A 23,172-nucleotide genomic window follows, 5' to 3' on the forward strand; every position below is an offset into this window, starting at 1 on the left:
TACTTGACTTTTGTGGTATGCTTTGCAAGGTGATTTAAAAAAATGTTTATTGATATACAGAATATTCACATAAGAATGACAAATGCAAAAATCGTAACAATACAGAAGTACAGAAGTGCACAAGTATTGCCATACTGGGACAGACCAAAGGTCCATTTGAGCCCAGCATCCTGTTTCCAACAGTGGCCAATCCAGGTCACAAATACCTGGCAAGATCCAGAAGAACTTCAATACATTTTATGCTGCTTATCCCAGAAATAATCAGTGGATATTCCCCAAGTCAATTTAATAATGATCTATAGACTTTTCCTTTAGGAAGCCATCCAGACCTTTTTTTCACTGTTCCTCTCATTTTATCATCTCCTTTTTGAAAGCTAAACGCTAACGTATGGGATTTCCTGTGTATACTCACTCCAAACCTAATATCAAATCTGATGTTATGATCACTGTTATCAAGCGGCCCCAGCACCATTACCTTCCGCACCAGATCAAGCGCTCCACTAAGGACTAGGTCTAGAATTTTTCCTCCTGTCGCAGTCCTTGATTTCGTCAAGGAATGTTACCTCCCTAGCATGCCCTGATGTTACATTTACCCAGTCAATATCAAGGTAATTGAAATCACCCATCAATATTATGCTGCCCAGTTTGTTTTTTTGTTTCTCTGCTGCAAGATCAGTCTTAAAAAAAAAAAAAAAAAAGAGCTGGATCGCATTGCTTTCTTCCTGCTTTTCAAGCCATGCCATTGCAGTATTTAAACGTTCAAAGGCTTCTGCATCTGCCGCATCCCCGCGAGCTTAAACAGGAAGGCTTTTCTCTGCCACGTCCCCGCAAGCTTAAAGACCAAAGATTTTCTCTGCCACGTCCTCGCAAGCTTAAAGAGCAAGGTTTTTCTCTGCACAGTGGAGGAATAGCCTAATGGTTAGTGCAGTGGGCTTTGAGCCTTGGCGACCTGGGTTCAATTCCTACTGCTGCTCCTTGTGAACTTGGGCAAGTCACTTAATCCTCCATTGCTCCAAGTACAAAAATAAACTTAGATTGTAAGCTCTCTGGGGACAGAGAAAGTACCTGCATACGTGTACAGCGCTGCATATGTCTAGTAGTGCTATAGAAATGATTAGTCGTAGTAGTAGGTCCAAGCAAGAGCAACGCTTTTCTTTCTGCCGTGTTCCTGCAAGCTTAAAGAGCATGGTTTTTCCTCTGCTGCGACCCTGCAACCTTTTTTCTGCTGCGTATGAGTCAATAGGAAAAGGAAAGGGCAGGGCTTCTCTGCTGCATACCCACTCCCGTTCACATTTCCTGGAGCAGCCTGCGCGGACCACGAGGATTGGCTGGGAGGGTAATGTACTATTGGGATAATGGGTCTGGATAATCGGCATCGTACTGTAATGCAATCAGTTATGATCTTGCATAGTAGTTTATACAGTTTGAGTACTCTAAATAAATGCTTTTGATAAAGTTTAGCAGGAATTTAAGTTTCCTATTTGGGATGATAAAATCCTTAGGAATGAGCCTCTCTGGGGAGATACAACAAAAGCAGTCAGTCCCAAGTATAGAACTAAGTCAGCCTTTGTAAAAGCACTGTGGCTTTTAGTTTCAGTTTTCATTAGCTGAGATTCATTATATATATATTCTGGCTTGAATACTATTAGGTGATTCTAAACAATTTCCAGGCTTTGTTGGGTATAATGAAGATGCAACATTTTAATCAAACTTGCGATGTGCAGAAGCTAGACTCTATGAGAAAGGAGCCTGAAGATTGTTTTCAAGCACAAGTACTAGTCAGCTTACAGTGTAAGTAGGGAAATGATATTTCAGTGAAATGAAGTTTATATAATAGTAAATAATTTGAGAAATGCATTGCTCATGATAAGTTTTCAGAGCATACAGTCCTCACATTCAGTATCAATGGGCTTTTATGCAGACCAATATATGGACTCCTTTACCCTATTTTAGAAAGAATCTATATCATGCTTATCAGTTTTACAACTAAATACAAATCAGGAAACATCTCAATGCTACTTTCTCTTGTTACTTGTGCACAGTTTGGTTAAGCATAAAAAGCTGTAATCATAATTTTTTTTAACATGTTCTCACAAAGGTCCTATCTCAGAGGATATTTAGCTACATCTGCATTGACTCGGGAACCTAAAGGTCCCAGACTTGTTGAAAAGTCCTTGTTAAAAATGGCTCTCCCAGTTGTCAGCCTGTGCTTGCAATTCATGGGACTGAAGAGTAATCTCCCGTGGGTTTAGCAGGACTGCAAGCTCTGACAATACCCAGGTAGGACTCATTGTGGGAATATGAACCAATGAAACTCCAGTTTTCAGTTTCAGCTTTGGCAGAAACCAGGTGATAAGTTTTGGCTGCAGTTTTAGTTGACTTCTAAAGTCCAGCTTATAACCTCTCCTTGATGATCTTGAGTACCAGCTGATCAGAGGTTATTTTGGTCCAAAAATACTCCCTCAAGTAACTGCCTATCACACTGTGTGAAGAGAGGATCTGTACTCCATCATAGTGAATTATGGGAGGTGCTGGAGGGATATGAAGGTTGCCCTGATCCTCTTGTAAGCACAAAAGAACTATTTCTGTTAAAAGCGAGGCAGAAAAATGACTGATTCATATGAAAGGATGATTTAGGCTCGTCTTTTGGTAGGTGTTGAGTCTTAAGTGTCCCAAATCCTTAACTGGCTTCTCTTCTCCCTAAAAAGGGAAGCTTAGGAAGCCTAGACTTTGAAGCTGTTATCAGTCACTCAGTACCTGAGACATAAGAGATGCCTTGTAGTTATTGCTAAGGCCATCTGCTTAGCTCATGTCCAAAGTAAATCATGGAGGGTGTCTGCTAAATAAACCAAACCTGTCTCGGTAGATTGCGGGGGTGGGGGTGGGGGGGGGGGGGGGTGGCAGGGGGAAATCAAGGCTAGGCTGTAGATTAACTTCCTAGAAGATTTACTAGCCAGCTGAATCCAGCTTGGCCTGCATCAAGAGCCACACACAAAATTGCAGAGACAAGGTAGCAACCTCAAGCTTTACAGCAGATTCCAGCTTTCTGTCCTGAACTCCTGAAGTGCATGACCACTCTCAACTGGATTAATTTTCTTAGTAACAGAAATTACCAACGCATCGACTTCTGCTAATTCAAGTTTCTCCAACTTGGACATAGCCTGAACCATTTTAGGACTGGCACCAGGTGTATTCCATTGTGTTATGTTATACGGGATTTATAATCCGCCAAATCTTCAATTACAGAATTTGAGGCGAGATAAAGATACTGATGCATTTCACCAGGATGTATTAATAAACTTAAAAAAAAATAAAACTAGTACTAGCTCAGCTAATTAGAAAACAAATGTGTTTTTAAAACCTAAGAGTAAATAAATTTGATAATGAACGTAAATCTGCAAGTAAATCATTCCACAAATGAACTGCGGAAAATATAAAAGATATAGAGAATAAAGACTTTAAAGCTGACTTTTCCATCAGTTAAAGTAATCCGTTTTAACAGTTACATGACCTTGATAATACTGTGCTTTTTAACAGCTTTAAGCAGTTAACAAGACCAGCAGAACAAATGCCTTGAAGTCAATTAAATATTAGGTTTAACATCTTGAATTTAACTGTAGTCAGGACTGGTAACCAGTGAAGCCTAGCCAATAAAGGAGAAACACTATCATATTTTGAGCATCTAAATATCAAACTGGCTGCCGAGTTCTGTATCATCTGTATCCTTGAAATTTGTTTGGCCGTGAGGCCTACATACACAGAATTGCCATAATCCAATAGCTGCACTATAATCCGAAAGTGTCCACACGAGTATTGAAGGCATATTATTTTCAAAGTTACTGGGAAGTACTTTATATTTATCTATGTTGATATTTGGACCTTTTTGGTTTTACACATTTTTTCATTTACAAGGTTTGGCACAAGACTTGTTTTGAAGTTTTTTCATTTATTTATATATTTTCACAGATGTTATGCATACCTTGAAACAGCCCACAGTAGCGAAACTTTGGCCACAGTCGGTGTGACTGACTTATCTTGCACATTTGTGTCTACTACTAATTTTAGAAGCTAAGTAATTTTTTTCACTTCTAATTTTTTGGATCCTGCTTGTCCTCGGAGAAAGTATTTTACAGTTATCATTACGAGAGATTTTTTTGTGTTTATATATTGAAATACTCTCTTGTCCTTTTTGTTGATTAATCACATGAGAAATAAGAACATATTAAACAAAGTTGCTTGAGTTTATAATAAGCTTTACGTATAATATTGTGCAGAAATAAGCTCCTGTATAGCCTCATACTGGAAAGAATTTTGTGGCATTTTTGTACCCATTATGGGGTTTGAAGAAGTGGTACCCTGAGGCTCTGGTGATGAAATATTGAGAACTTGTAGTGCGCCTTGAGGAAGCAAAAGATCGTCGCATAAACACTATATGCAGCACTACACGCTAACATGGCACACTGTTCAGCACTCTCAACCTGAACTTTAAAAATATAGACTTTAGCTAACGCCATCTTTCACTGCTGAAGCCTGTTACTAAGGCCTGTGACTATGTGTGCAGTCAGCAAAGAGTCTTGTAATACAGAAACCTCATCAAGAACTATCAGGCAGCTAGCCAAGGGCTCCATAAAATCTCCTTGCTGACTAAGCTGATATAATGGTGGAATAGCACAGTGACACAACATACATAGTAACATAGAGGGGCATAATCGAACGTCGCCGGTGATCTATGTTGGCGGCGGTGCTACAGCTGGCCAGAACTGTATTATCGAAAAAGATGGCCAGCCATCTTTTTTTTCGATAATACGGTTTAGCCCGGCCAAATGCCGTGGAGTTCGCCGGGTTTGAGATGGCCGGGTTTGTTTTTCAGCGATAATGGAAAGTTATGTCGGCCATCTCAAACCCCCGCCAAATTCAAGGCATTTGGCTGTGGGAGGAGCCAACATTTTTAGTGCACTGGCCCCCCTGTCATGCCAGGACACCAACCAGCCACCCTAGGGGTCACTGCGGTGGACTTCAGAAAAGCTCCCTTACTTTGGGAGCTGAGCCCCTCAACCTTCCACCCCCAAAGCCACTACCCACAAATGTACTGCACCCACTAAAATTGCTCCAGGGACCTGCATACAGCCTCTAGGACTTATTGCTGCTGTATAACTTTGGCACACCAGTTCACACCTGAAGACTAATCTCTCTGAAAAAGTCCTTTCTTGAAATAACCACGTTTACTCACAGTTAACTGCAGATCAGAGGTTGTGCCCCACTAGCAAAGAGTCCCCTGGTACTAAGATTAGCAGTAGGTTAGAGCTGGCACAATGGTGTACAATGCCCTCTTTCAGCACCATTCAAGGTAAGAACTGCGTTCTCTAACGTGGGTAACACAGGAAAGGGAACTAAAACTGGCTTACAAAAATGGCCACTACCGCATGGACTACAACAGGAAACAAAACCCAGTTAGCAGGGGGGGAAAAAGCACCATGGGAGTATAGAGCCCAGTCCCCTACATCCCCACAATGCATTGCTAATGTGACTCTGCAGGGCACCTAACAGAAAAGGTGTCACACTCACCCGAGAGCCACATCGCAACCAGGGAAAGGCTGTCGGAGGATACAACACATTCTGCTGTCATGGAGGTGGGTACGGCATTTGAGGCTGGCATACAGGCTGGCAAAAAAGGTTTTTAGTTTTATTTTTTTAGTTTGGAAGGGAATTGGTAACCACTGGGGGAGTATGGGGAGGTCATACCCCATTCCCTCCAGTGGTCATTTGGGGCACCTTTTTGAGGCTCGGTCATGAAAATAAAAGGACCAAGTAAAGCCGGCGAAATACTGCTTAACGCCCCCTTTTTTTTCCCATTATCGGCGAAAGCCGGCCATCTGGCAGCCACGCCCATGCCCCACCTTCGCTAATCTACCGACACGCCCCCTTGAACTTTCGCCGGCAATGCTGTCAAAAATGCCGCTTTTGATTATACTGATTTCGCCGCTTTTAAGAAATCGCCGGCCATCTCCCGATTTGTGTCGGAAGATGGCCGGCGATCACTTTCGATTATAAGCTGGATAGTAACATAGTAGATGACTGCAGAAAAAGACCTGCACGGTCCATCTAATCTGCCCAACAAGATAAACTCATATGTGCTACTTCTTGTGTATACCTTACCTTGATTTGTATCTGCCATTTTCAGGACACAAACCGTAGAAGTCTTGCCCAGAACTAGCCCCATTTTCAGGATACAGACAGTAGAAGTCTTGCCCAGAACTAGCCCCACCACCCAGCCCCACCTCCCAATCTCAGCTAAGCTTCTGAGGATCCATTCCTTCTGCACAGGATTCCTTTAATGTTTATACCACGCATGTTTGAATTCCGCTACCGTTTTCATCTCCACCACCTCCCGCGGGAGGGCATTCCAAGTATCTACCACTCTCTCTGTGAAAAAATACTTCCTGACATTTTTCTTGAGTCTGCCCCCTTCACTCTCATATCATGTCCTCTTGTTCTACCGCCCTCCCATCTCCGGAAAAGGTTCGTTTGCGGATTAATACCTTTTAAATATTTGAACGGCTGTATCATATCACCCCTGTTTCTCCTTTCCTCCAGGGTACACAGGTTCAGGTCCGCAAGTCTCTCCTCATACGTCTTGTAACGCAAATCCCATACCATTCTCGTAGCTTTTCTTTGCACTGCTTCCATTTTTTCACATCCTTAGCAAGGTACGGCCTCCAGAACTGAACACAATACTCCAGGTGGGGCCTCACCAACGACTTATACAGGGGCATCAACATCTCTTTTCTTCTGCTGGTCACACCTCTCTCTATACAGCCTAGCAACCTTCTGGCTACGGCCACCGCCTTGTCACACTGTTTCATCGCCTTCAGATCCTCAGATACTATCACCCCAAGATCCCTCTCCCCGTCCGTAACTATCAGACCCTCCCCGCCTAACACATACTTCTCCCGTGGATTTCTACTCCCTAAGTGCATCACTTTGCATTTCTTCGCATTGAATTTTAATTGCCAAGCCTTAGACCATTCTTCTAGTTTCCGCAGATCCTTTTTCATGTTTTCCACTCCCTCCCCGGTGTCCACTCTGTTACAAATCTTAGTATCGTCCGCAAAAAGGCAAACTTTACCTTCTAACCCTTCGGCAATGTCACTCACAAATATATTGAACAGAATCGGTCCCAGCACCGATCCCTGAGGCACTCCACTACTCACCTTCCCCTCCGAGCGAATTCCATTCACCACCACCCTCTGGCTTCTGTCCGTCAACCAGTTCCTAATCCAGTTCACCACTTCAGGTCCTATCTTCAGCCTGTCCAGTTTATTCAAGAGCCTCCTGTGGGGAACAGTGTCAAAAGCTTTGCTGAAATCTAAGTAGATTATGTCCATAGTACGTCCTTGATTCAATTCTCCAGTCACCCAAAGAATTCAATGAGATTCGTTTGACACGATTTCCCTTTGGTAAAACCATATTGTTTCGGATCTTGCAACTTATTGGCTTCCAGGAAATTCACCATCCTGTCCTTTAGCATCGCTTCCATTACTTTTCCAATAACCGAAGCGAGGCTTACCGGCCTGTAGTTTCCAGCTTCTTCCCTATCACCACTTTTGTGAAGAGGGACCACCTCCGCCGTTCTCCAATTGCACGGAACCTCTCCCGTCTCCAAGGATTTATTAAACAAATCTTTAAGAGGACCAGCCAGAACCTCTCTGAGCTCCCTCAATATCCTGGGGTGGATCCCGTCCGGTCCCATGGCACAGTGACACAAGATGTTGTTGCTGTGATAAAGCACTCTCCAGTCAGAATGGCTCTGTGCTTGCATGAATGTGATGTAATGCTTTGGTTCTCTAAATCAGAATTGGAAAGTCCCAGGCCTATTATTTCAGACTTAGTGGTACCTTCACACCCCAGAAAAGCACTTGCTTATCTGAAATACTAACCTCATGGTTAGAGTGCCCTTCACTGTGGTGCCAGTGGGACAATATTGTTGTGCATCGATAGCAATGCCAAGAATGTACGTCATCAATCTGGCTGACCTGGGCTCTTTCACTATAAGAGGGGCTGCAAGCTAGGATATGGGTGTTGGATTTCATCTGAAGTGTGACCCACCTTCATATGTCTGTCTGACCATCTGAGGAATACACTATCGGACATCTGCTGGTCGTATGTTTGCCATGTACCTTTTGTGTAGTGCTGTGGGGTTATAGTAACAGGCTGCATTAAAAGCCTTAGGGAAATGTGAGTTTACTCTTTGCTGCTCTCATGATAAAATTACTGCTGTTGCGTGACTTTCATTTTCACTCTGTTCTTGTTGCAAATGAGCACTATATTTTTGTAATACCCTTGGTATGAAGTTAGATCTTTTCATTGTTTGGGTGTTGAGAGTTTGATTCTATGGATAAGTGGGAACATTTGTTTCTGACACAGTATCACCTAATGAGAACCTAATAAGAGAGCCTGGCAAAGTGCTGTTCTTTTGGTAATTCATACTGTCAGGTTTTCCTAATAACACCTCAGAAGGCTGTCGTCTGCGTATGCCCCACAGCCTTATAATGAAGGTAGATAGTTCTTCTGTATAAAATGACTTAGATTGCCAGCCCCCCCCCCCCCTCCAAAAAAAAAAAAAAAAACCATTTGGAGAAGGTTCTCCTTCCTCTAAAGGATCTCCAAAAACTTATCAACACATGCTGCAGAAAGAGCCCCATCAGAATATGGCCCTGAGAAAAGAGTCAACCATGAAGACTGGAGGAAAGATCTAGTCTCCTCCTTTTAGAGGAATATTCCCTCTGAAGTCAAGTAACAAAATCCCGAGCAGCTTGAACTCTTTAACAAGTCTGATGTAGCAACAAAACAAAATCTGAAGAAAACTGAGCATAAGACTCTACAGCTCTTATGCTCACTTTTCTTCAGGTTTTGTTTTGTTGCTGCATTAGATTTGTTAAAGAGTTCAATCTTCTCAAGCTCCTCAGGATTTTGTTACTTGGCTTCAGAGTACAAAGGAGATGAATTTGATGGCAGGATGGAAGAGTGAAGTGCAGGAAGACAGTTGTCTGTAGCAGAGAGAAACAAGTGGGAATCCAAAATAACCACCGGTCTTACTTTTCTGAAGAAAGTGGAGCCTTCTCCTGACGAGATTATGAAGTTTCCTGCCTGCATGACTCGAACTGGGACAGCTAGAAAAATTATTTGGCTGCTCCAAAGTCCTCTGAAGAGATTAAACATAAGGACTACCCCGAAGCAGTTCTCTGTGCACCACAGTGGGAGCAGCGTTTAACTGACTCAGCCACCACAGAATTAATGCAACTAAGAAGCTGCAGAAGAAACTCAAGAGATAAAAGGAGCCAGAAATGAAGGGAAGGAAGAGTCAGCAGAAGCATGGTAATAAGTGCATTCACAGGCACTGAAGTTACCCCTGAAGAGGTTGCTGGAGACAGGAGAGAAAAACAGAAAATTCTTCTCTGTGAAAGAGTCATTCTGCATATGGTAGAAGTATTTTCTCCACAGAATTTTAAAATAGCTGCCTAAACCATTTTGTTTTTATTTTTTTTTAATAAGGAAGGAGAAGTATTGCAGAAGTGGAGAGGGGAGGGGGTAACCTGGCACCACCAGTTATGCTCCTTAGAAAATACAGATATTCAAGCATTCGCCACAAGCTCAATTGAACCAGTAAAACCAAAACAGGAGCCAGTGTTCACAGAATAGACCAGAAGCTGCATAGACCACGTCTACCTGCTACTGATACAGAAATACTGACTGAACCAGCTGCACATCAACCTATATGACAGTTCAATTTGTTTCTCTCTCCACCTGCTGGCAGACAAGCATAATCCACAATTTAAGGACTGATCTGTTGGTAAAGCTGTGGAGAGATCACCTTCTGTTGGTGTTGGCTTCGGTAAAGCTAATGAAACATCACATTCCTCCAATGCCAAAAGGAAGGGGGCCTCATATTGAGCTCCCATTATACCCTGAAGAAATGTATGCATACCTGTCTAAAATTCCGATATCTAGGGAATAATGTGTCCTATCAAGCATTCTAAATTGTAGATCTCTCAAAGCTCTACTGGGAGTAATCTGAGGGATTCATGCTAGGACTCTGAAAATATCTTTCCTGTCCATGTGATACACAACTCAGGCAAGATGCACTAAACTAAAAGAGCCTTTAACAAGCCTTTAATGAACAAGTTTTTAACCCTGGCATGTACTAAAGCCCAATTTCCGACGACGGTAGCAGCAAACGAAAATGGAATGCAGATGAGCAAATTGTGAAGAAACCCTATTGAAATGAGATGCACTAAAGTTTTCCGCTTGCCGTAACGCAGGAAAACTCCGGGAAAGCTAACGAGAGGTCTCTACCTCTCGTTGGGGCTGCGCGGCTTCAAAAACAATGTAAAAAAATAAAATAAAAAATCGGGAGGGGGCAAAAAACGCTCATTAGGAGTGTCCTTTATGGATGGCCTTGCCCCCCCCGCCTGAGGTCGCCACTGCCCCCCCGTGCATTAAAATTGTGACTTTTTTAGGCAGCCCCAGCCCACCCTCCCTGCTTTTTTTTTTTTTTTTTTTTTAGAAAAAACAGCTCCTGCCATCCTCCACCCCTGTACCCCGCCGTCCCCCCCCCACGGGCCCCCCTCCATCTGAAACTGGGCCCGTGCAGCGCCTCTCACCTCTGTGTGAAGGTGCTGCACGGGCAAGAACAGCTGATCGCCTCCTTGGAGTCTCCGACGTCCCTCCTTCCTCCTGGGCCCGCCCTCGTCTGACGTAGGTTGGCGGATGAAGGATGGCGGGAGCTGTTTTTTCTAAAAAAAGCAGAGAGGAAGGGAGGGAGGGACGGGGCTGCCTAAAAAAGTCATGATTTTACTGCAGCGGGGAGCAGCAGCGATCTAGGGCGGGGGGGAGGGGGTGGGGGGCAAGGCCGTCCATAAGGGCCGCGTTTGTTTGTTTTTTAAATGTTTTTGGCATGCGCAGAGCAGCCAGCATAACGCTTGGCTGCTCTGCGCATGCTTTATGGACCAATTTTCAACGGTTTTAACGAAGGGTTAGAGAATGCAAGTAAGCTGCAACGAGCAGCTCATTTGCATTCCCTATCCTTCGTGCATAGCCATTCCGTACTTATTCGTTATGGAATTTGGTACATAACGGCTCTAACTATATATATATAACGAGGACTTGCATCTTGGCCTCAGTGTTCCACCCCTTTGCCAATGCCTCAAACTGCTTCATGGGCTGTAAGTCCTCAAACACTGAACGCAGATGAGCTACCTTCACTTTCTGTTGGGAAGAAACAAATCCTCTGGGTACAGCATAGTTTGCCACAAACTACGAATATAAGTTGCCATCTTTCTTAAGTTACTACTACTATTTAGCATTTCTATAGCGCTACAAGGCATACGCAGCGCTGCACAAACATAGAAGAAAGACAGTCCCTGCTCAAAGAGCTTACAATCTAATAGACAAAAAATAAATAAAGTAAGCAAATCAAATCAATTAATGTGAACGGGAAGGAAGAGAGGAGGGTAGGTGGAGGCAAGTGCTTACAAGTGGTTACGAGTCAAAAGCAATGTTAAAGAGGTGGGCTTTCAGTCTAGATTTAAAGGTGGCCAAGGATGGGGCAAGACGTAGGGGCTCAGGAAGTTTATTCCAGGCGTAGGGTGCAGCCAGACAGAAGGCGCGAAGTCTGGAGTTGGCAGTAGTGGAGAAGGGAACAGATAAGAAGGATTTATCCATGGAGCGGAGTGCACGGGAAGGGGTGTAGGGAAGAACGAGTGTGGAGAGATACTGGGGAGCAGCAGAATGAGTACTTTTATAGGTTAGTAGAAGAAGTTTGAACAGGATGCGAAAACGGATAGGGAGCCAGTGAAGGGTCTTGAGGAGAGGGGTAGTATGAGTAAAGCGACCCTGGCGGAAGACGAGACGGGCAGCAGAGTTTTGAACCGACTGGAGGGGGGAGAGGTGACTAAGTGGGAGGCCAGCAAGAAGCAGATTGCAGTAGTCTAAACAAGAGGTGACAAGGGTGTGAATGAGGGTTTTGGTAGAGTGCTCGGAAAGAAAGGGGCGGATTTTACGGATGTTGTAAAGAAAGAAACGACAGGTCTTGGCAATCTGCTGGATATGAGCAGAGAAGGAGAGAGAAGAGTCAAAGATGACCCCAAGGTTTCGAGCTGAGGAGACAGGGAGAATGAGAGAGCCATCAACAGAAATAGAAAACTGTAGTCCTACAGTCATCCATCTCTGAAATCCTGTCCTAGTTATGGACTTAAGTCTCCACAGCCTTGGGAGCAGATATACAGCAATTTCAAAGCCACTTACAAATACATCCCCAAAACCTCTACATTCCATGAAAGAGGACATACTGGCATTCCCTGAAAGAGATTCAGTGATAAGTGTGTCTTCCTTCCTAAATTAAGCGGAGAAACTAAAACATTTTCAATTATAACTACAAATATAAGCACATTTGCACAAGCAATTTGAATGTTTACTTTGGAGGTTTTTGGACAATGATGAATCTGTCATTTGCGGAGTGCTGTTTTTGAAGAAGTATTTAGCATTGCAGACTGAGGTTTTTTTCCCTCTACTTTATTTCCATTTTAAAGCTTTCCACAGCCTTAATGTAGTAGGAATTATCCACTTTGTATCGTATTGTGGTATATTCTTTTCAGTTTGAAAATTCCCTGAAAGAGGGCGTAGTTGCACCCCACTGTGCTAACATGCTCACTTTGGCATGCAAAATACATGCTCACTTTGGCATGCAAAATATTTCAACAATAGAGGAGAAACCAACCACTTCTCCGAAAACTCACATAATAAGAACAGCTGCAATAGGGGACCAACCAACCACTCCTCCTAACACTCACATAACAACAACTCATACTGGCCATCACTTAGCAAATTCTGCTGGTGGCACACAGAACCTGGGACCGCTGAAGCTGCTCCTTTCTTCCCTGTGCTTGAATTCACACTTCACTGCATGGACATCCAATGAAGACAGAGTACTTCCAAACTGAGACCCTAAAATGGCAGGCCCTCTATGACATCAATGTACAGGTTGAGGTACCATGTCTGATATAGACTGGTCCATGTCACCCACAGGCACACTTCTTGAACCCGATCATCATAAGGAAAACTGTGTTTAAATCAAGCTCAACTATTTTTTGGATGGCAGAAGGGCATGCTTACAAAAATAAAAAAAATTAAATTAAAAAAAAAATGGGGTGAGGGAAAGAATCTTAGACGTTTAACAGAAGAAAATATACCAGCAAGAGATAACTTGTTAAGTAGCCCAGGTGGGTGAAAGAGCAGACAAGAACAGATCCAAGGAGCTTCTAGGTTTTTCTGAACTGAGGATTATCTCTCAGCCATCAGAATACATGAACTCAGTGTCAGACATTTCCATGATATTTTTTTTCTTGCAGTCAGCTTTATCTGCTTTTGCTAGTGTGAAATGTTCTATATTCCAAGAAAAAATGCTAATGTAGTGATATTAATTCACATAGAGGGGTATTTTCAAAGCACTTAGACTTACAAAGTTACTTTGGGGCTCATTTTCAAAGCACTTAGACTTATAAAGTTCCATAGGTTGCTATGTAACTTTTTAAGTAAGTATTGGGCTTGATGGACCTTCAGTCTGACCCAATATGGCAATGCTTATGTTCTTATGGGGCTCATTTTCAAAGCACTTAGACTTACAAAGTTCCATAGGTTACTATGAGGCGTACTTTCAAATGAGCCCCATAAGAACTGCCATATTGGGTCAGACTGAAGGTCCATCAAGCCCAGTATCCCTTTTCCCCACAGTGGCCAATCCAAGTCACTCCTGATGACTCTGCAGACTCAAGCCACCAACACAGCTCAACTGGGGACCAGCTGACCAACAGAACCAGGGGCTGAAAAGTGTATCAATCCACCTACTGGAGATAGAAAATACTGGGGAACTGGACTGGATGCCAGAGAGATGTCTCAGCTCAGTTTTCAGTTCCCTATCCCCACCTGCTGGTTGATGGACACAACTATCCCACATGTTCTGGAATAGTGAGAAGCAACATAACGGAAACAGACATTCCTATTTTTGAAACACTTACGGAAAACAATGTGAACTCGCACATCCTGTACAAGGTATTTCTTAACCCCCTGGAAAAGGTAAGATTTCAGGCATCTGAAGAAGAAAAGAGCAATAGTATAGGGATTACTCACCATAGAGAGTTTGGGGTGTGGGTTGCTCTGTAGGGGGATACTGAGGAGTAGAAGAGGATACCATGGCTTGTGGATGGCTCCCTGATGCCATCATTCGTGGGTTACTCTGGATCATTGGAGCAAAGACAGGCTGAGAAGAAACAAAAGATAGAATTATATATGGAGTAGATAGGCATACTCCCTCCCCAGCCGTACTTAAGTAAGCTATCCTAACCTGAGAGGGATAATGAGCCATAGGCTGCATCATGGTGGGCTGCCCAGGAAATTGCTGGGGATTGTATGAAATATATGATGAATATGGTGTTGCTGCAACCAGGGGAGGTCCTGCTGCTGCTGCTGCTGCCTGCATGATTGGGGGAGCTGAAGCAGGTTGATGCTGGTCTGACCGCTGAGGTGGCAGAGAACCTGTGAAGAGAAAAATCTCAAATATGAAAGATCTGTGATATGTTGTATGCTTGCCTGCAATATTGGGAAAGACCCAATCCTACTGTGACAAGCACTGAATATCTATATTCCACTGTTTTAATATGTTCACAACTTTGCTATAGAGCCTTCCATTCCCATCATGGCAAAGTTGTTCACACAGTTTGATTTTTCTGGGAGATTTGTCTAATATCCTTGAGCAACTGATTGGAATTTATTCTCTTCTTTTACTGAAGCTGCACATTCTCTAGGAGTGGAATCCTACAGAAGAGAGGCTCTCACCTCCTTTGGCACCTCTGTACTTCCCTTGCTGCCCAGGTACAGAATTAGAGACTGGATATGGATACATCTGTGGAGCCTGAAACAGTAGAAATCCAATTGGTATGTGTTACCATATCAGCTCCCCTCACCCTTCTTAAAAACTCTTGTGTACCTGCACAGCAGGACTCATGTGAATCTGAGGGATGTAAGAGATGTACTGACTGTACATCCCACTCTGTCCAGTTGCTAGCATTGGAATGGCACTGCTACAATGTGTTCTTGGGCCGGGAGATGCTGGGCTACTTGTTGCCTTGTTCTGTAACACAAAACAAAGGGTTTAGTACTACAGATTAAAAAAAAAAAACACATGTCATGCTTCTTAGCCTGTTTACTTACCACAGACAGAAGTGGCTTAGCAGGATTGAACTCCTTTGCATTGGGATTGAGTGTTGATTTCTTCACTTGACTGAAAAAGTCAAAACTTAAGTTATTCCAGAACTTTAAAACCATATACCTGAAATGTGAAATGTTATACTCATGTTCCTGCTCTTGCTCCTTTGAAACTACCCACCTTACCCTGCCTTGAATCTTCATCCTCTATTAGGATACATAGGGTCCATGTAATGATTACATAAATATTCAGAAGTCATACTGCCCACCATGACTTCCAAAATGCTAACTTGCTATATGATTTCCAGATAAGATTAACAGGAAAGCTAAATGGCAACTTATTCTCAATCCAAGCAAATCAAAGACTATTCAGGTGCCCAGGCCTTCCAGGTGCTTCTTGGCTAAGATCAGGTGACTCTCAGGGGGAAGAATGCTGGATTCGGCCTAACCCCTGGTAAGCCTTTCCTTGGCCGAGAGGTGCCCAGCTCTCCCACCGGCTGCCTTTCAGGTGCTGTGGAGGACTTGCAGCTCATCTGCATATCCTCACAACCTTCTCCGGGTCTCCCCCCTGGTCCACTCCAATCCACTCGGTGCCGCACGTGCATTCTCTCTTTGTATTTATATTTTCTCCCAATTACTACTTATGGGCTCCAGTACACTTTCTCTTCTTGGTACTGTCCCTTCCTAATCTGTTTCTCCATCTGAAACCACTGTACACTGCAGGAACACATTGCCCACCCTCTGCTTTCATCATCTCACCATCTCTTTGTCCTCTTCCTTCTTCTCAGCTCTCAACCTTCAACATTGCCTTCCTTCTATTCATCCATCTACTTTCTTTTTTTTTATTTTTTATAATAAATTTTATTAAAGTTTTCTCAAATACAGAATGACCAACATTCAGCTGCTCAGTTACATATTATTTCTACAACAAGCTTTACTTAACCCCAACTTTAACCCTCCCTCCCTTCCCCGGTGGTGTGTTAGCCTGTTCTTTGTATTGTTCATAAAGTGTCCATATTTTGGTGAAAACCAGCATGGACCCTCTGTGCATAGCTGTTAACTTTGACATTTGATAAAGGTGCTCAACTTTCCCAGTTGCTACTTGCAGTGATGGTGGTTGCACTTGCTTCCAGGCACGAGCCAATCCAAGTCTTGCCGCCACAAAATATTGAGTCGCCAGCCTATGTTGCCAGCTGGGTATTGCAGCTGGTTTAAAATGCAATAGGTAATGTTCTGCCCTCCGTGAGTATTTTCTTTGTAGAACTTTATTAACCAGCTGCAGTACATCTTTCCAGTACCCTTCTATTTTCTCACATGACCACCAGATGTGAAAGAATGTGCCTCTGTGGCCACATTCCCTCCAGCATTGTCCTGATACTTCCGGGAACATCTTTTGTAGTCAGTCTGGGGTGTAATACCACCAATAAAACATCTTGAAACCATTTTCATTCACCGTTTGTGCTATGGATGGCTTAAGTATTTATAGTTACCCTTCCAAACTGCTGCGGGATAAGTAGTCTGCAATACCTCTTCCCATCTCTTTTGATATAGTACCTGAGGATCAGTCCGTCCCAGCAGAGCCAAGTATATACGGATTATCCCTCCTTTGCCTCCTCCTCTAGTGATCGCTAATTCTAGAGCTGTTTCAGCTAGGTCTAATTCATCCTGTGCTTTCTTCTTAAGGAAGCTGCGCAGGTTGCAATAATAGGTAAGATCTCTCTCTATCAGGCCATATTCCTCCTGGAGATCTGCAAAGCAAATCATCTCTCCATCTTTCCATGTTTGTCCCAATGTTCGCAATCCTGCTCGGGCCCATATTTCAAATATCTTCTCCGATCTCCCCAATGAAAACCCTTTTGCCCAACATATTGCTGTTTGCCGATAATACCCCCTTTCCGGGAACAGACGCCTCCTCAATTGGTACCAAGTCCACAGAGGATGCCTCAACCCGAGGGGCATTGTTTTAATTATGGGCACCAGTTCCTCATTCGTTATCCACAAGATATCTTCTATTTCTCGCCTGTCTAACCATGCTCTCTCCCAGTGAAGCCATTTCTTAGATGCCCCGGGGGACCACTCTGCCAAGACACGAATCTGGGCCGCTTGATAGTATAGGTAGAAATTAGGGACTCCCATACCTCCTCTCTCCCATGTTTGAAACATCATAGATCGCCTTACTCGTGGTGGGCGTTTCCTCCAGATATATGTAAACATTTTGCGATTGAGTTTTGTAAAGAAGCTTGTGGGAATTGGGATCGGAATTGCCATGAATAAGTATAGCAGTTTCGGGAGCAGCAGCATCTTGATAGCGTGTATGTGCCCTTGCCAAGATATGTTAAGACCTTCCCATCTATCTAGCTCTTGAAAAAGTTCTTCTGCTTTCTGGGGGAAGTTAGCTGCATAAAGCCCCTCCAGCTGTGAGGTTATCTGTATACCCAAATATTTAATAGCCTTCTTCGCCCACACAAAGGGAAACTCTGTCCTAAGGGCCGCTAGCTCCTTGGGGGGCACTGTGAGATTCAGAAAGGTGGCCTTTTCCAAATTCGGTTTAAATCCTGATAATTTCCCATATTGTGTGAGATGTTCTATTGCCCTTTTTATTGATGTTTCTGGCTTCACAATTGTAAGTAGTATATCATCAGCAAACAGCATAAGTTTATGTTCTCTCCACCCTCTCTCACCACTCCTTTCACCTCCCCATCTTTCCTAAGCATGCAGGCTAGTGGCTCCAGGGACAGAGCGAAAAGTAGTGGAGATATCGCACACCCCTGTCTAGTCCCACGTTGAAGCTTGAATGTTCTTGTATAAGTCCCATTAATTTTTAATGTTGCTAGTGGGGCTTGATATAGTAGCTGTAACCATCTCAGAAACCTCCCCTCTATCCCTACCCACCGCAGTACTTGGAATAGAAACGACCAGTCCACTCGATCAAATGCTTTTTCTGCATCAATCGAAAGCAATACTGCCGAGGTCTGGTCACCTGCTGAATAACGTGCATCAGGCACCTGATATTATCAAATGTCTGGCGCCCTGCCATAAAACCTGCCTGATCCTCATGCACTATACCTGGTATCTGCTTTTGCAGTCTACAGGCCAATATTTTTGTGAATATCTTGTAATCTACATTCAAGAGCGAGATTGTATGAGCTACAAAGCTGTGGATTTTTCCCTGGTTTTAATAATAGGGTTATTGCTGCTAGTCTCCAAGTATAGGGTAGTTCCTGAGACTCAGATAGATCATTAAACACTTTCAATAGGACTGGGGCCAAATGCTTACTATACAGCTTGTAGAACCTAGTGGGAAATCCATCTGGGCCGGGGGCCTTACCACTTGCCATATCCGTTATTGCCCACATTATCTCCTCTAGTGAGATGGGGGCAGACATCTGCTCAGATCCCCCTCTCTCCACCCGCGGAAGCTCCACCTCTTGTAAGTATTGCTCTATTTCAACTACCTCTGGGACTTGTTCTGGTTCATGTAGGTTTGTATAATAATCCAGAAATGCCTCTTGAATCTGCTCCATCTGTGTGACAGTATTCCCAGCCGCTGTTTGAATACCCCCTATATAATTACGTTGAGCTAGCTTTTTCAGTTTGCAAGCTAGCAGTCTGCCCGCCTTATCCCCAAATTCAAAGTATTCTTGTTGTGTCATTTTTAGTTTGGCGGCCAATTCTGCCAGCTGCAACGCATTAAGTTTATTTCTCAGCTCGTTTATTTTTATCTGTCCACTGATGTCTTTGGGGTTCTTTTTATGTGCTTGTTCTAAACTCAGTAGTTCTGCCCTAATACTCTCTTCTTGTTCAACTCGTGTTTTGGTTATATGTGCTCCCAGTGCTATTAATTGTCCTCTAAGGACCGCTTTAAGACCTTCCCACAAATATTCTGGGCGGACATCCCCCACATCAATAAATTAAAGATATTCCTCAATATATTTTTCTATCACTGGGATATTTTTGATATCCATTAGGATTGCCTCATTTAACCTCCAATATCGCATGCCCACCTGCCGGAATCCTATATATAGTTCTATTACCACTGGAGCATGATCTGACCAGGTGCATGGTTCGATATAAATCTCACGCACTTTATTAGCCACTATCACATCTCCCATCCACCCATCTATTCTAGAATAGGACCTGTATTTAGCGGAGTAATATGTATAACCTCTCTCCTGTCCATGTTTAGCCCTCCATAAATCTGTCAATCCCCATCTGGCCAAGAAACCCTTCAGTCCTTTCCTATCTAGTTTAGCATATACAGCTTGGCCTGTGGAGTTATCTAACGGGGGGTGAATCGTGACATTAAAGTCTCCCCCCAAGAGGAGTCGACCTTGTTGGTGCTTTTGCAATTGTTGTTCCACTTTTCCTATGAACTGTCCCTGCCCGGAATTCGGGGCATACAGATTAACAACTGTGTACTGAACATTATATAATGAGATTAATACCAGCAAGAATCTACCTTCTTTATCAGTTACAGTATGTTGAACCTGCCAGGGAAGTGAGCCCGACAGCGCTAATAATACCCCTCTCTGTTTAGAATTATCTATACATGATGAGAATAGTATTGTGGGGTATCGCCTATGACACACCAGCTTTTCATGACACTTTTTCAGGTGCGTCTCCTGTAGGAGCACTATATCCGCTCGCAAGCGTATCATTTCTTTGAATGCTAACTGGCGCTTCATAGGCGAGTTAAGGCCCCTCACATTGAATGTTACACACTTGAACACCTTATCACCCAATACCGTTCAATCAGTCTATTACACATCCACCACCTCTCCCCCTTGTCCCAGTCCCCCCACCCCCTCCCTCTTTTCCCAATAACCTGGAATAACATGCCCCCTTCTCTCTTGAGGGCATACTAACAAAAAGTGTGGACTTCCGTTCCCCTCTTCGATACCAGCCCACTCAGACGTTCTGGCCCTTAGCCGTTTGCAGACAAAGTTCTGATTGTCCCAGTTCTTAAATGTGGCAAGTCTTTATGAGCAGAGGCTTAATTTCAAAGTGCGGTGCTCCTTCATGGGCCTTTCCCTGCAGCGAGCAGTTGATCTGATGTTTGTCTTCTCAGCCGTCCTCGCCCCTGCGAAATTCTCTGCCATTTCTGCTTGTTCTTTTTCGGGGGTTCAATGGGTTGACGCGATGTGGTCGCTGGTGCTTCCTTGTCCTGCCCCAAAAACTCTTGAGCCTCCTCAAGCATGACTACCCAGCGTTGCTTGCCCTCTTTGTAAAACACTAGGGCAAAGGGGTGTTGTCATTTATATTTGATTCCCTCTTCTCGGAGCTTTTCCGTTAATGGGCGTAATGCTCCTCGCCTTTTCAAGGTGGTAGCCGCTAGATCTTGAAATAATTCAATAGGGTATGTCTCCCATGTTATAGGGCTAGCTGCCCGTGCTTGGTGCATGACTTCCTCTTTAACTTTGAACTCTGTAAAGCAGGCCACAATGTCTTTAGGCACATTAGTCTTTCTTGGACCAAGTGCCCTATGTGCACGCTCTAGTCTGATTGTTTCTGGTGCCACTGTGCGTTCCGGGGTGGAGAGCAGATGAGCCACTATAGCCTGCACTACCTTTTCGCAGTTGATAAATTCCGGTAGCTCCGGCAGGCCTCTCACCCGGATATTAGATCGCTGGCTTCTATTTTCAAGGTCTTCCACCTTGTCGGTGAGGAATCTCATATCTGCTTGTTGCTCCACCATTTGCTGCTCTATCCCCGTTAGAGTTTCTGCATGCTCCTCAAGGCCCGCGTCAGTCTCATTAACTCGGTTCCCCAGTTCTTTGATCTCTTCTCTTAAGTCCGCACTTAATTGCGCGAAATCGTGCCGCATCTCTTTGAGGTCCTTTTTAATATCCAACAACCATGTGCTCAGCTGCTCCCACTTATCTGGTGGTAACTCGCTCTCACGAGTTTCTCCGTGTGTGCCCTGATCGCTTGTAGGCCGCGGACTTAGGGAGGCCCCTTGACTAGGCTGATCTCCTGCCTGCTTGTCCGCCGCGTGGTCGCGTTCCCGATATGCGAAGGCGGTTAAATCCGTCGTCTTGGATTTCGGGTTTGCCATCTTCGGGAGTGCTTGCCTTTCACTGTCCGTTCTTTCTTCTCGCCTTTCGTTTCGGGCTCCAATTGCTTTGCTAATTAGCTAGTATTTGGGCTGGTATTCGAGAGCTCCGTGTTCAGACCGCCATTGCGGATCGTGACGTCACCGGAAGTCATCCATCTACTTTCTGAGTACATCTCGCCTTTGTTGCTGTCATCATACCTTTCCTACTCTTCTCCGTACGCTCTTACTCCTTCTCCTGCTCCCCGCTGAGGACATCAATCCCAATCCTGGTCCTCCACATTAGCTCTCATCCTATTTGTGCAGGTCACACCGTGATGTCTCCAATCTAATTTCTGTTCCTCTCCTCCCCCCTTCTTCCCTGCCTTTCTCGTGTGCTCTGTGGAATGCCAGCTCTGTCTATAACAAACTTTCCTATATCCATGACCTCTATCTCTCGTACTCTCCATCTGCTTGCCCTGACACTTGGCTTTGCCCTGAAGACTCTGCTTCAGTTGTGGCCCTATGCCATGGAGGTTATCCTTTCTCCCATACTCCTCGCCTGGTTGGCCACGGAGGTGGTGTCAGGCTACTACTTTCACACTCTTGTAGATTTCAACCTCATCTTCCACCTTAGTCTCACTGTTTTTCTTCCTTCGAAGTCCACTCCATCAGTCTATTCACTCCTTTGTCTCTCTGAGTAGCAGTTATTTATCGACCCCCTGATAAGTCCCTTTCTTCCTTTCTCACTGACTTTGACGCCTGGCTTTCCTTCTTTCTTGAACCTTCATTTCCTTCCCTCATTCTTGAGGATTTTAACATTCATGCTAACGATCCCTCTGACTCTTATGCTTCTCAGTTTTTCGCTTTAACATCCTCTTTCAATCTTCAACTGTGCTCCACTACCCCCACTCACCAGAATGGCCACTGTCTTGATCTTATCCTCTTCTCAAACTGCTCACTCTCCAGTATCTGTGCCTCAGCTCTTCCCCTCTCTGACCATCATCTGATAAATTTCACAGTTAAACACCCTCCTCCCCAGTCCCGACCAATCTTAACCGGAATACATTTAGGAATCTTCAGGCTATTGACCCTTCTACTCTGTCCTCCAGTGTTTCAAATCTCTTCTCTACCACTATGTTATTCGTCAACGAGGCTGTCTCTTCAGCAAGGCTTACCACAAAGATCAACCAATGTGAATATACATAAATCTCCACACATAGTTAGAAATGTCTTATAATATCTGCTTGTCATACTACTATCATGTCTTATTATTATGTTACCAAAAATTTTCTGTAACACTAAATGCCTATTTTTCTATTATATTTCCACTATCCATGATGTATTGTAAGCCACATTGAGCCTGCAAAGAGGTGGGAAAATGTGGGATACAAATGTAATAAATAAATAAATAAATAATACTATTCTCTCCTCTACTCTGGATACTCTTGCTCCTCCCATTCCCTGTTTTGTAAGGCATACCAAACCCCAGCCTTGGCTGACCTCTAGAATCCGCTACCTATGTTCCTGTGCCCACTCTGCCGAATGCCTTTGGCGGAAATCCCGTGCCCATGCTGACTTCATACATTTCAAATTCTTGCTGACCTCCTTCCAGTCTGCTCTTTTACTTGCCAAACAGGACTATTACATCCAGTTGACAAATTTTCTTGGCTCAAACCCTCGACGTCTCTTTGCCACACTGAACTCTCTCCTCAAAGTGCCTTCAGCTTCAACTCCCCCTTCACTTTCTCCCCAGACTCTGGCTGAGTACTTTCATGATAAAGGTTCACAAGATTAAACTTAAATTCTCCACCTCTCCTTCCCTTAGTCCATTCTCTCAACCCTCCAACCCCTGCCTCCTTTTCTGAGGAAACTACACATCT

General features: G+C 44.0%; 1 protein-coding gene across 1 annotated transcript in view; it reads right to left on the reverse strand.

Moving 5' to 3' along the window:
* ATXN2L (ataxin 2 like) overlaps positions 1–23,172 on the reverse strand; it is a 446,514-nt gene that overhangs the window by 58,555 nt on the left and 364,787 nt on the right. Inside the window, exons 15-19 of the mRNA XM_030209208.1 lie at positions 15,265–15,334; positions 15,041–15,184; positions 14,890–14,965; positions 14,399–14,589; positions 14,185–14,314 (exon numbers count right to left, since the gene is read on the reverse strand). Of these exons, the coding sequence (XP_030065068.1) occupies positions 14,185–14,314; positions 14,399–14,589; positions 14,890–14,965; positions 15,041–15,184; positions 15,265–15,334 (611 nt within the window). The remainder of the gene's footprint in view (positions 1–14,184; positions 14,315–14,398; positions 14,590–14,889; positions 14,966–15,040; positions 15,185–15,264; positions 15,335–23,172) is intronic.

The sequence above is a fragment of the Microcaecilia unicolor genome, chromosome 7 (assembly GCF_901765095.1).
Source record: "Microcaecilia unicolor chromosome 7, aMicUni1.1, whole genome shotgun sequence".
Taxonomy (NCBI): Eukaryota; Metazoa; Chordata; class Amphibia; order Gymnophiona; family Siphonopidae; genus Microcaecilia; species Microcaecilia unicolor.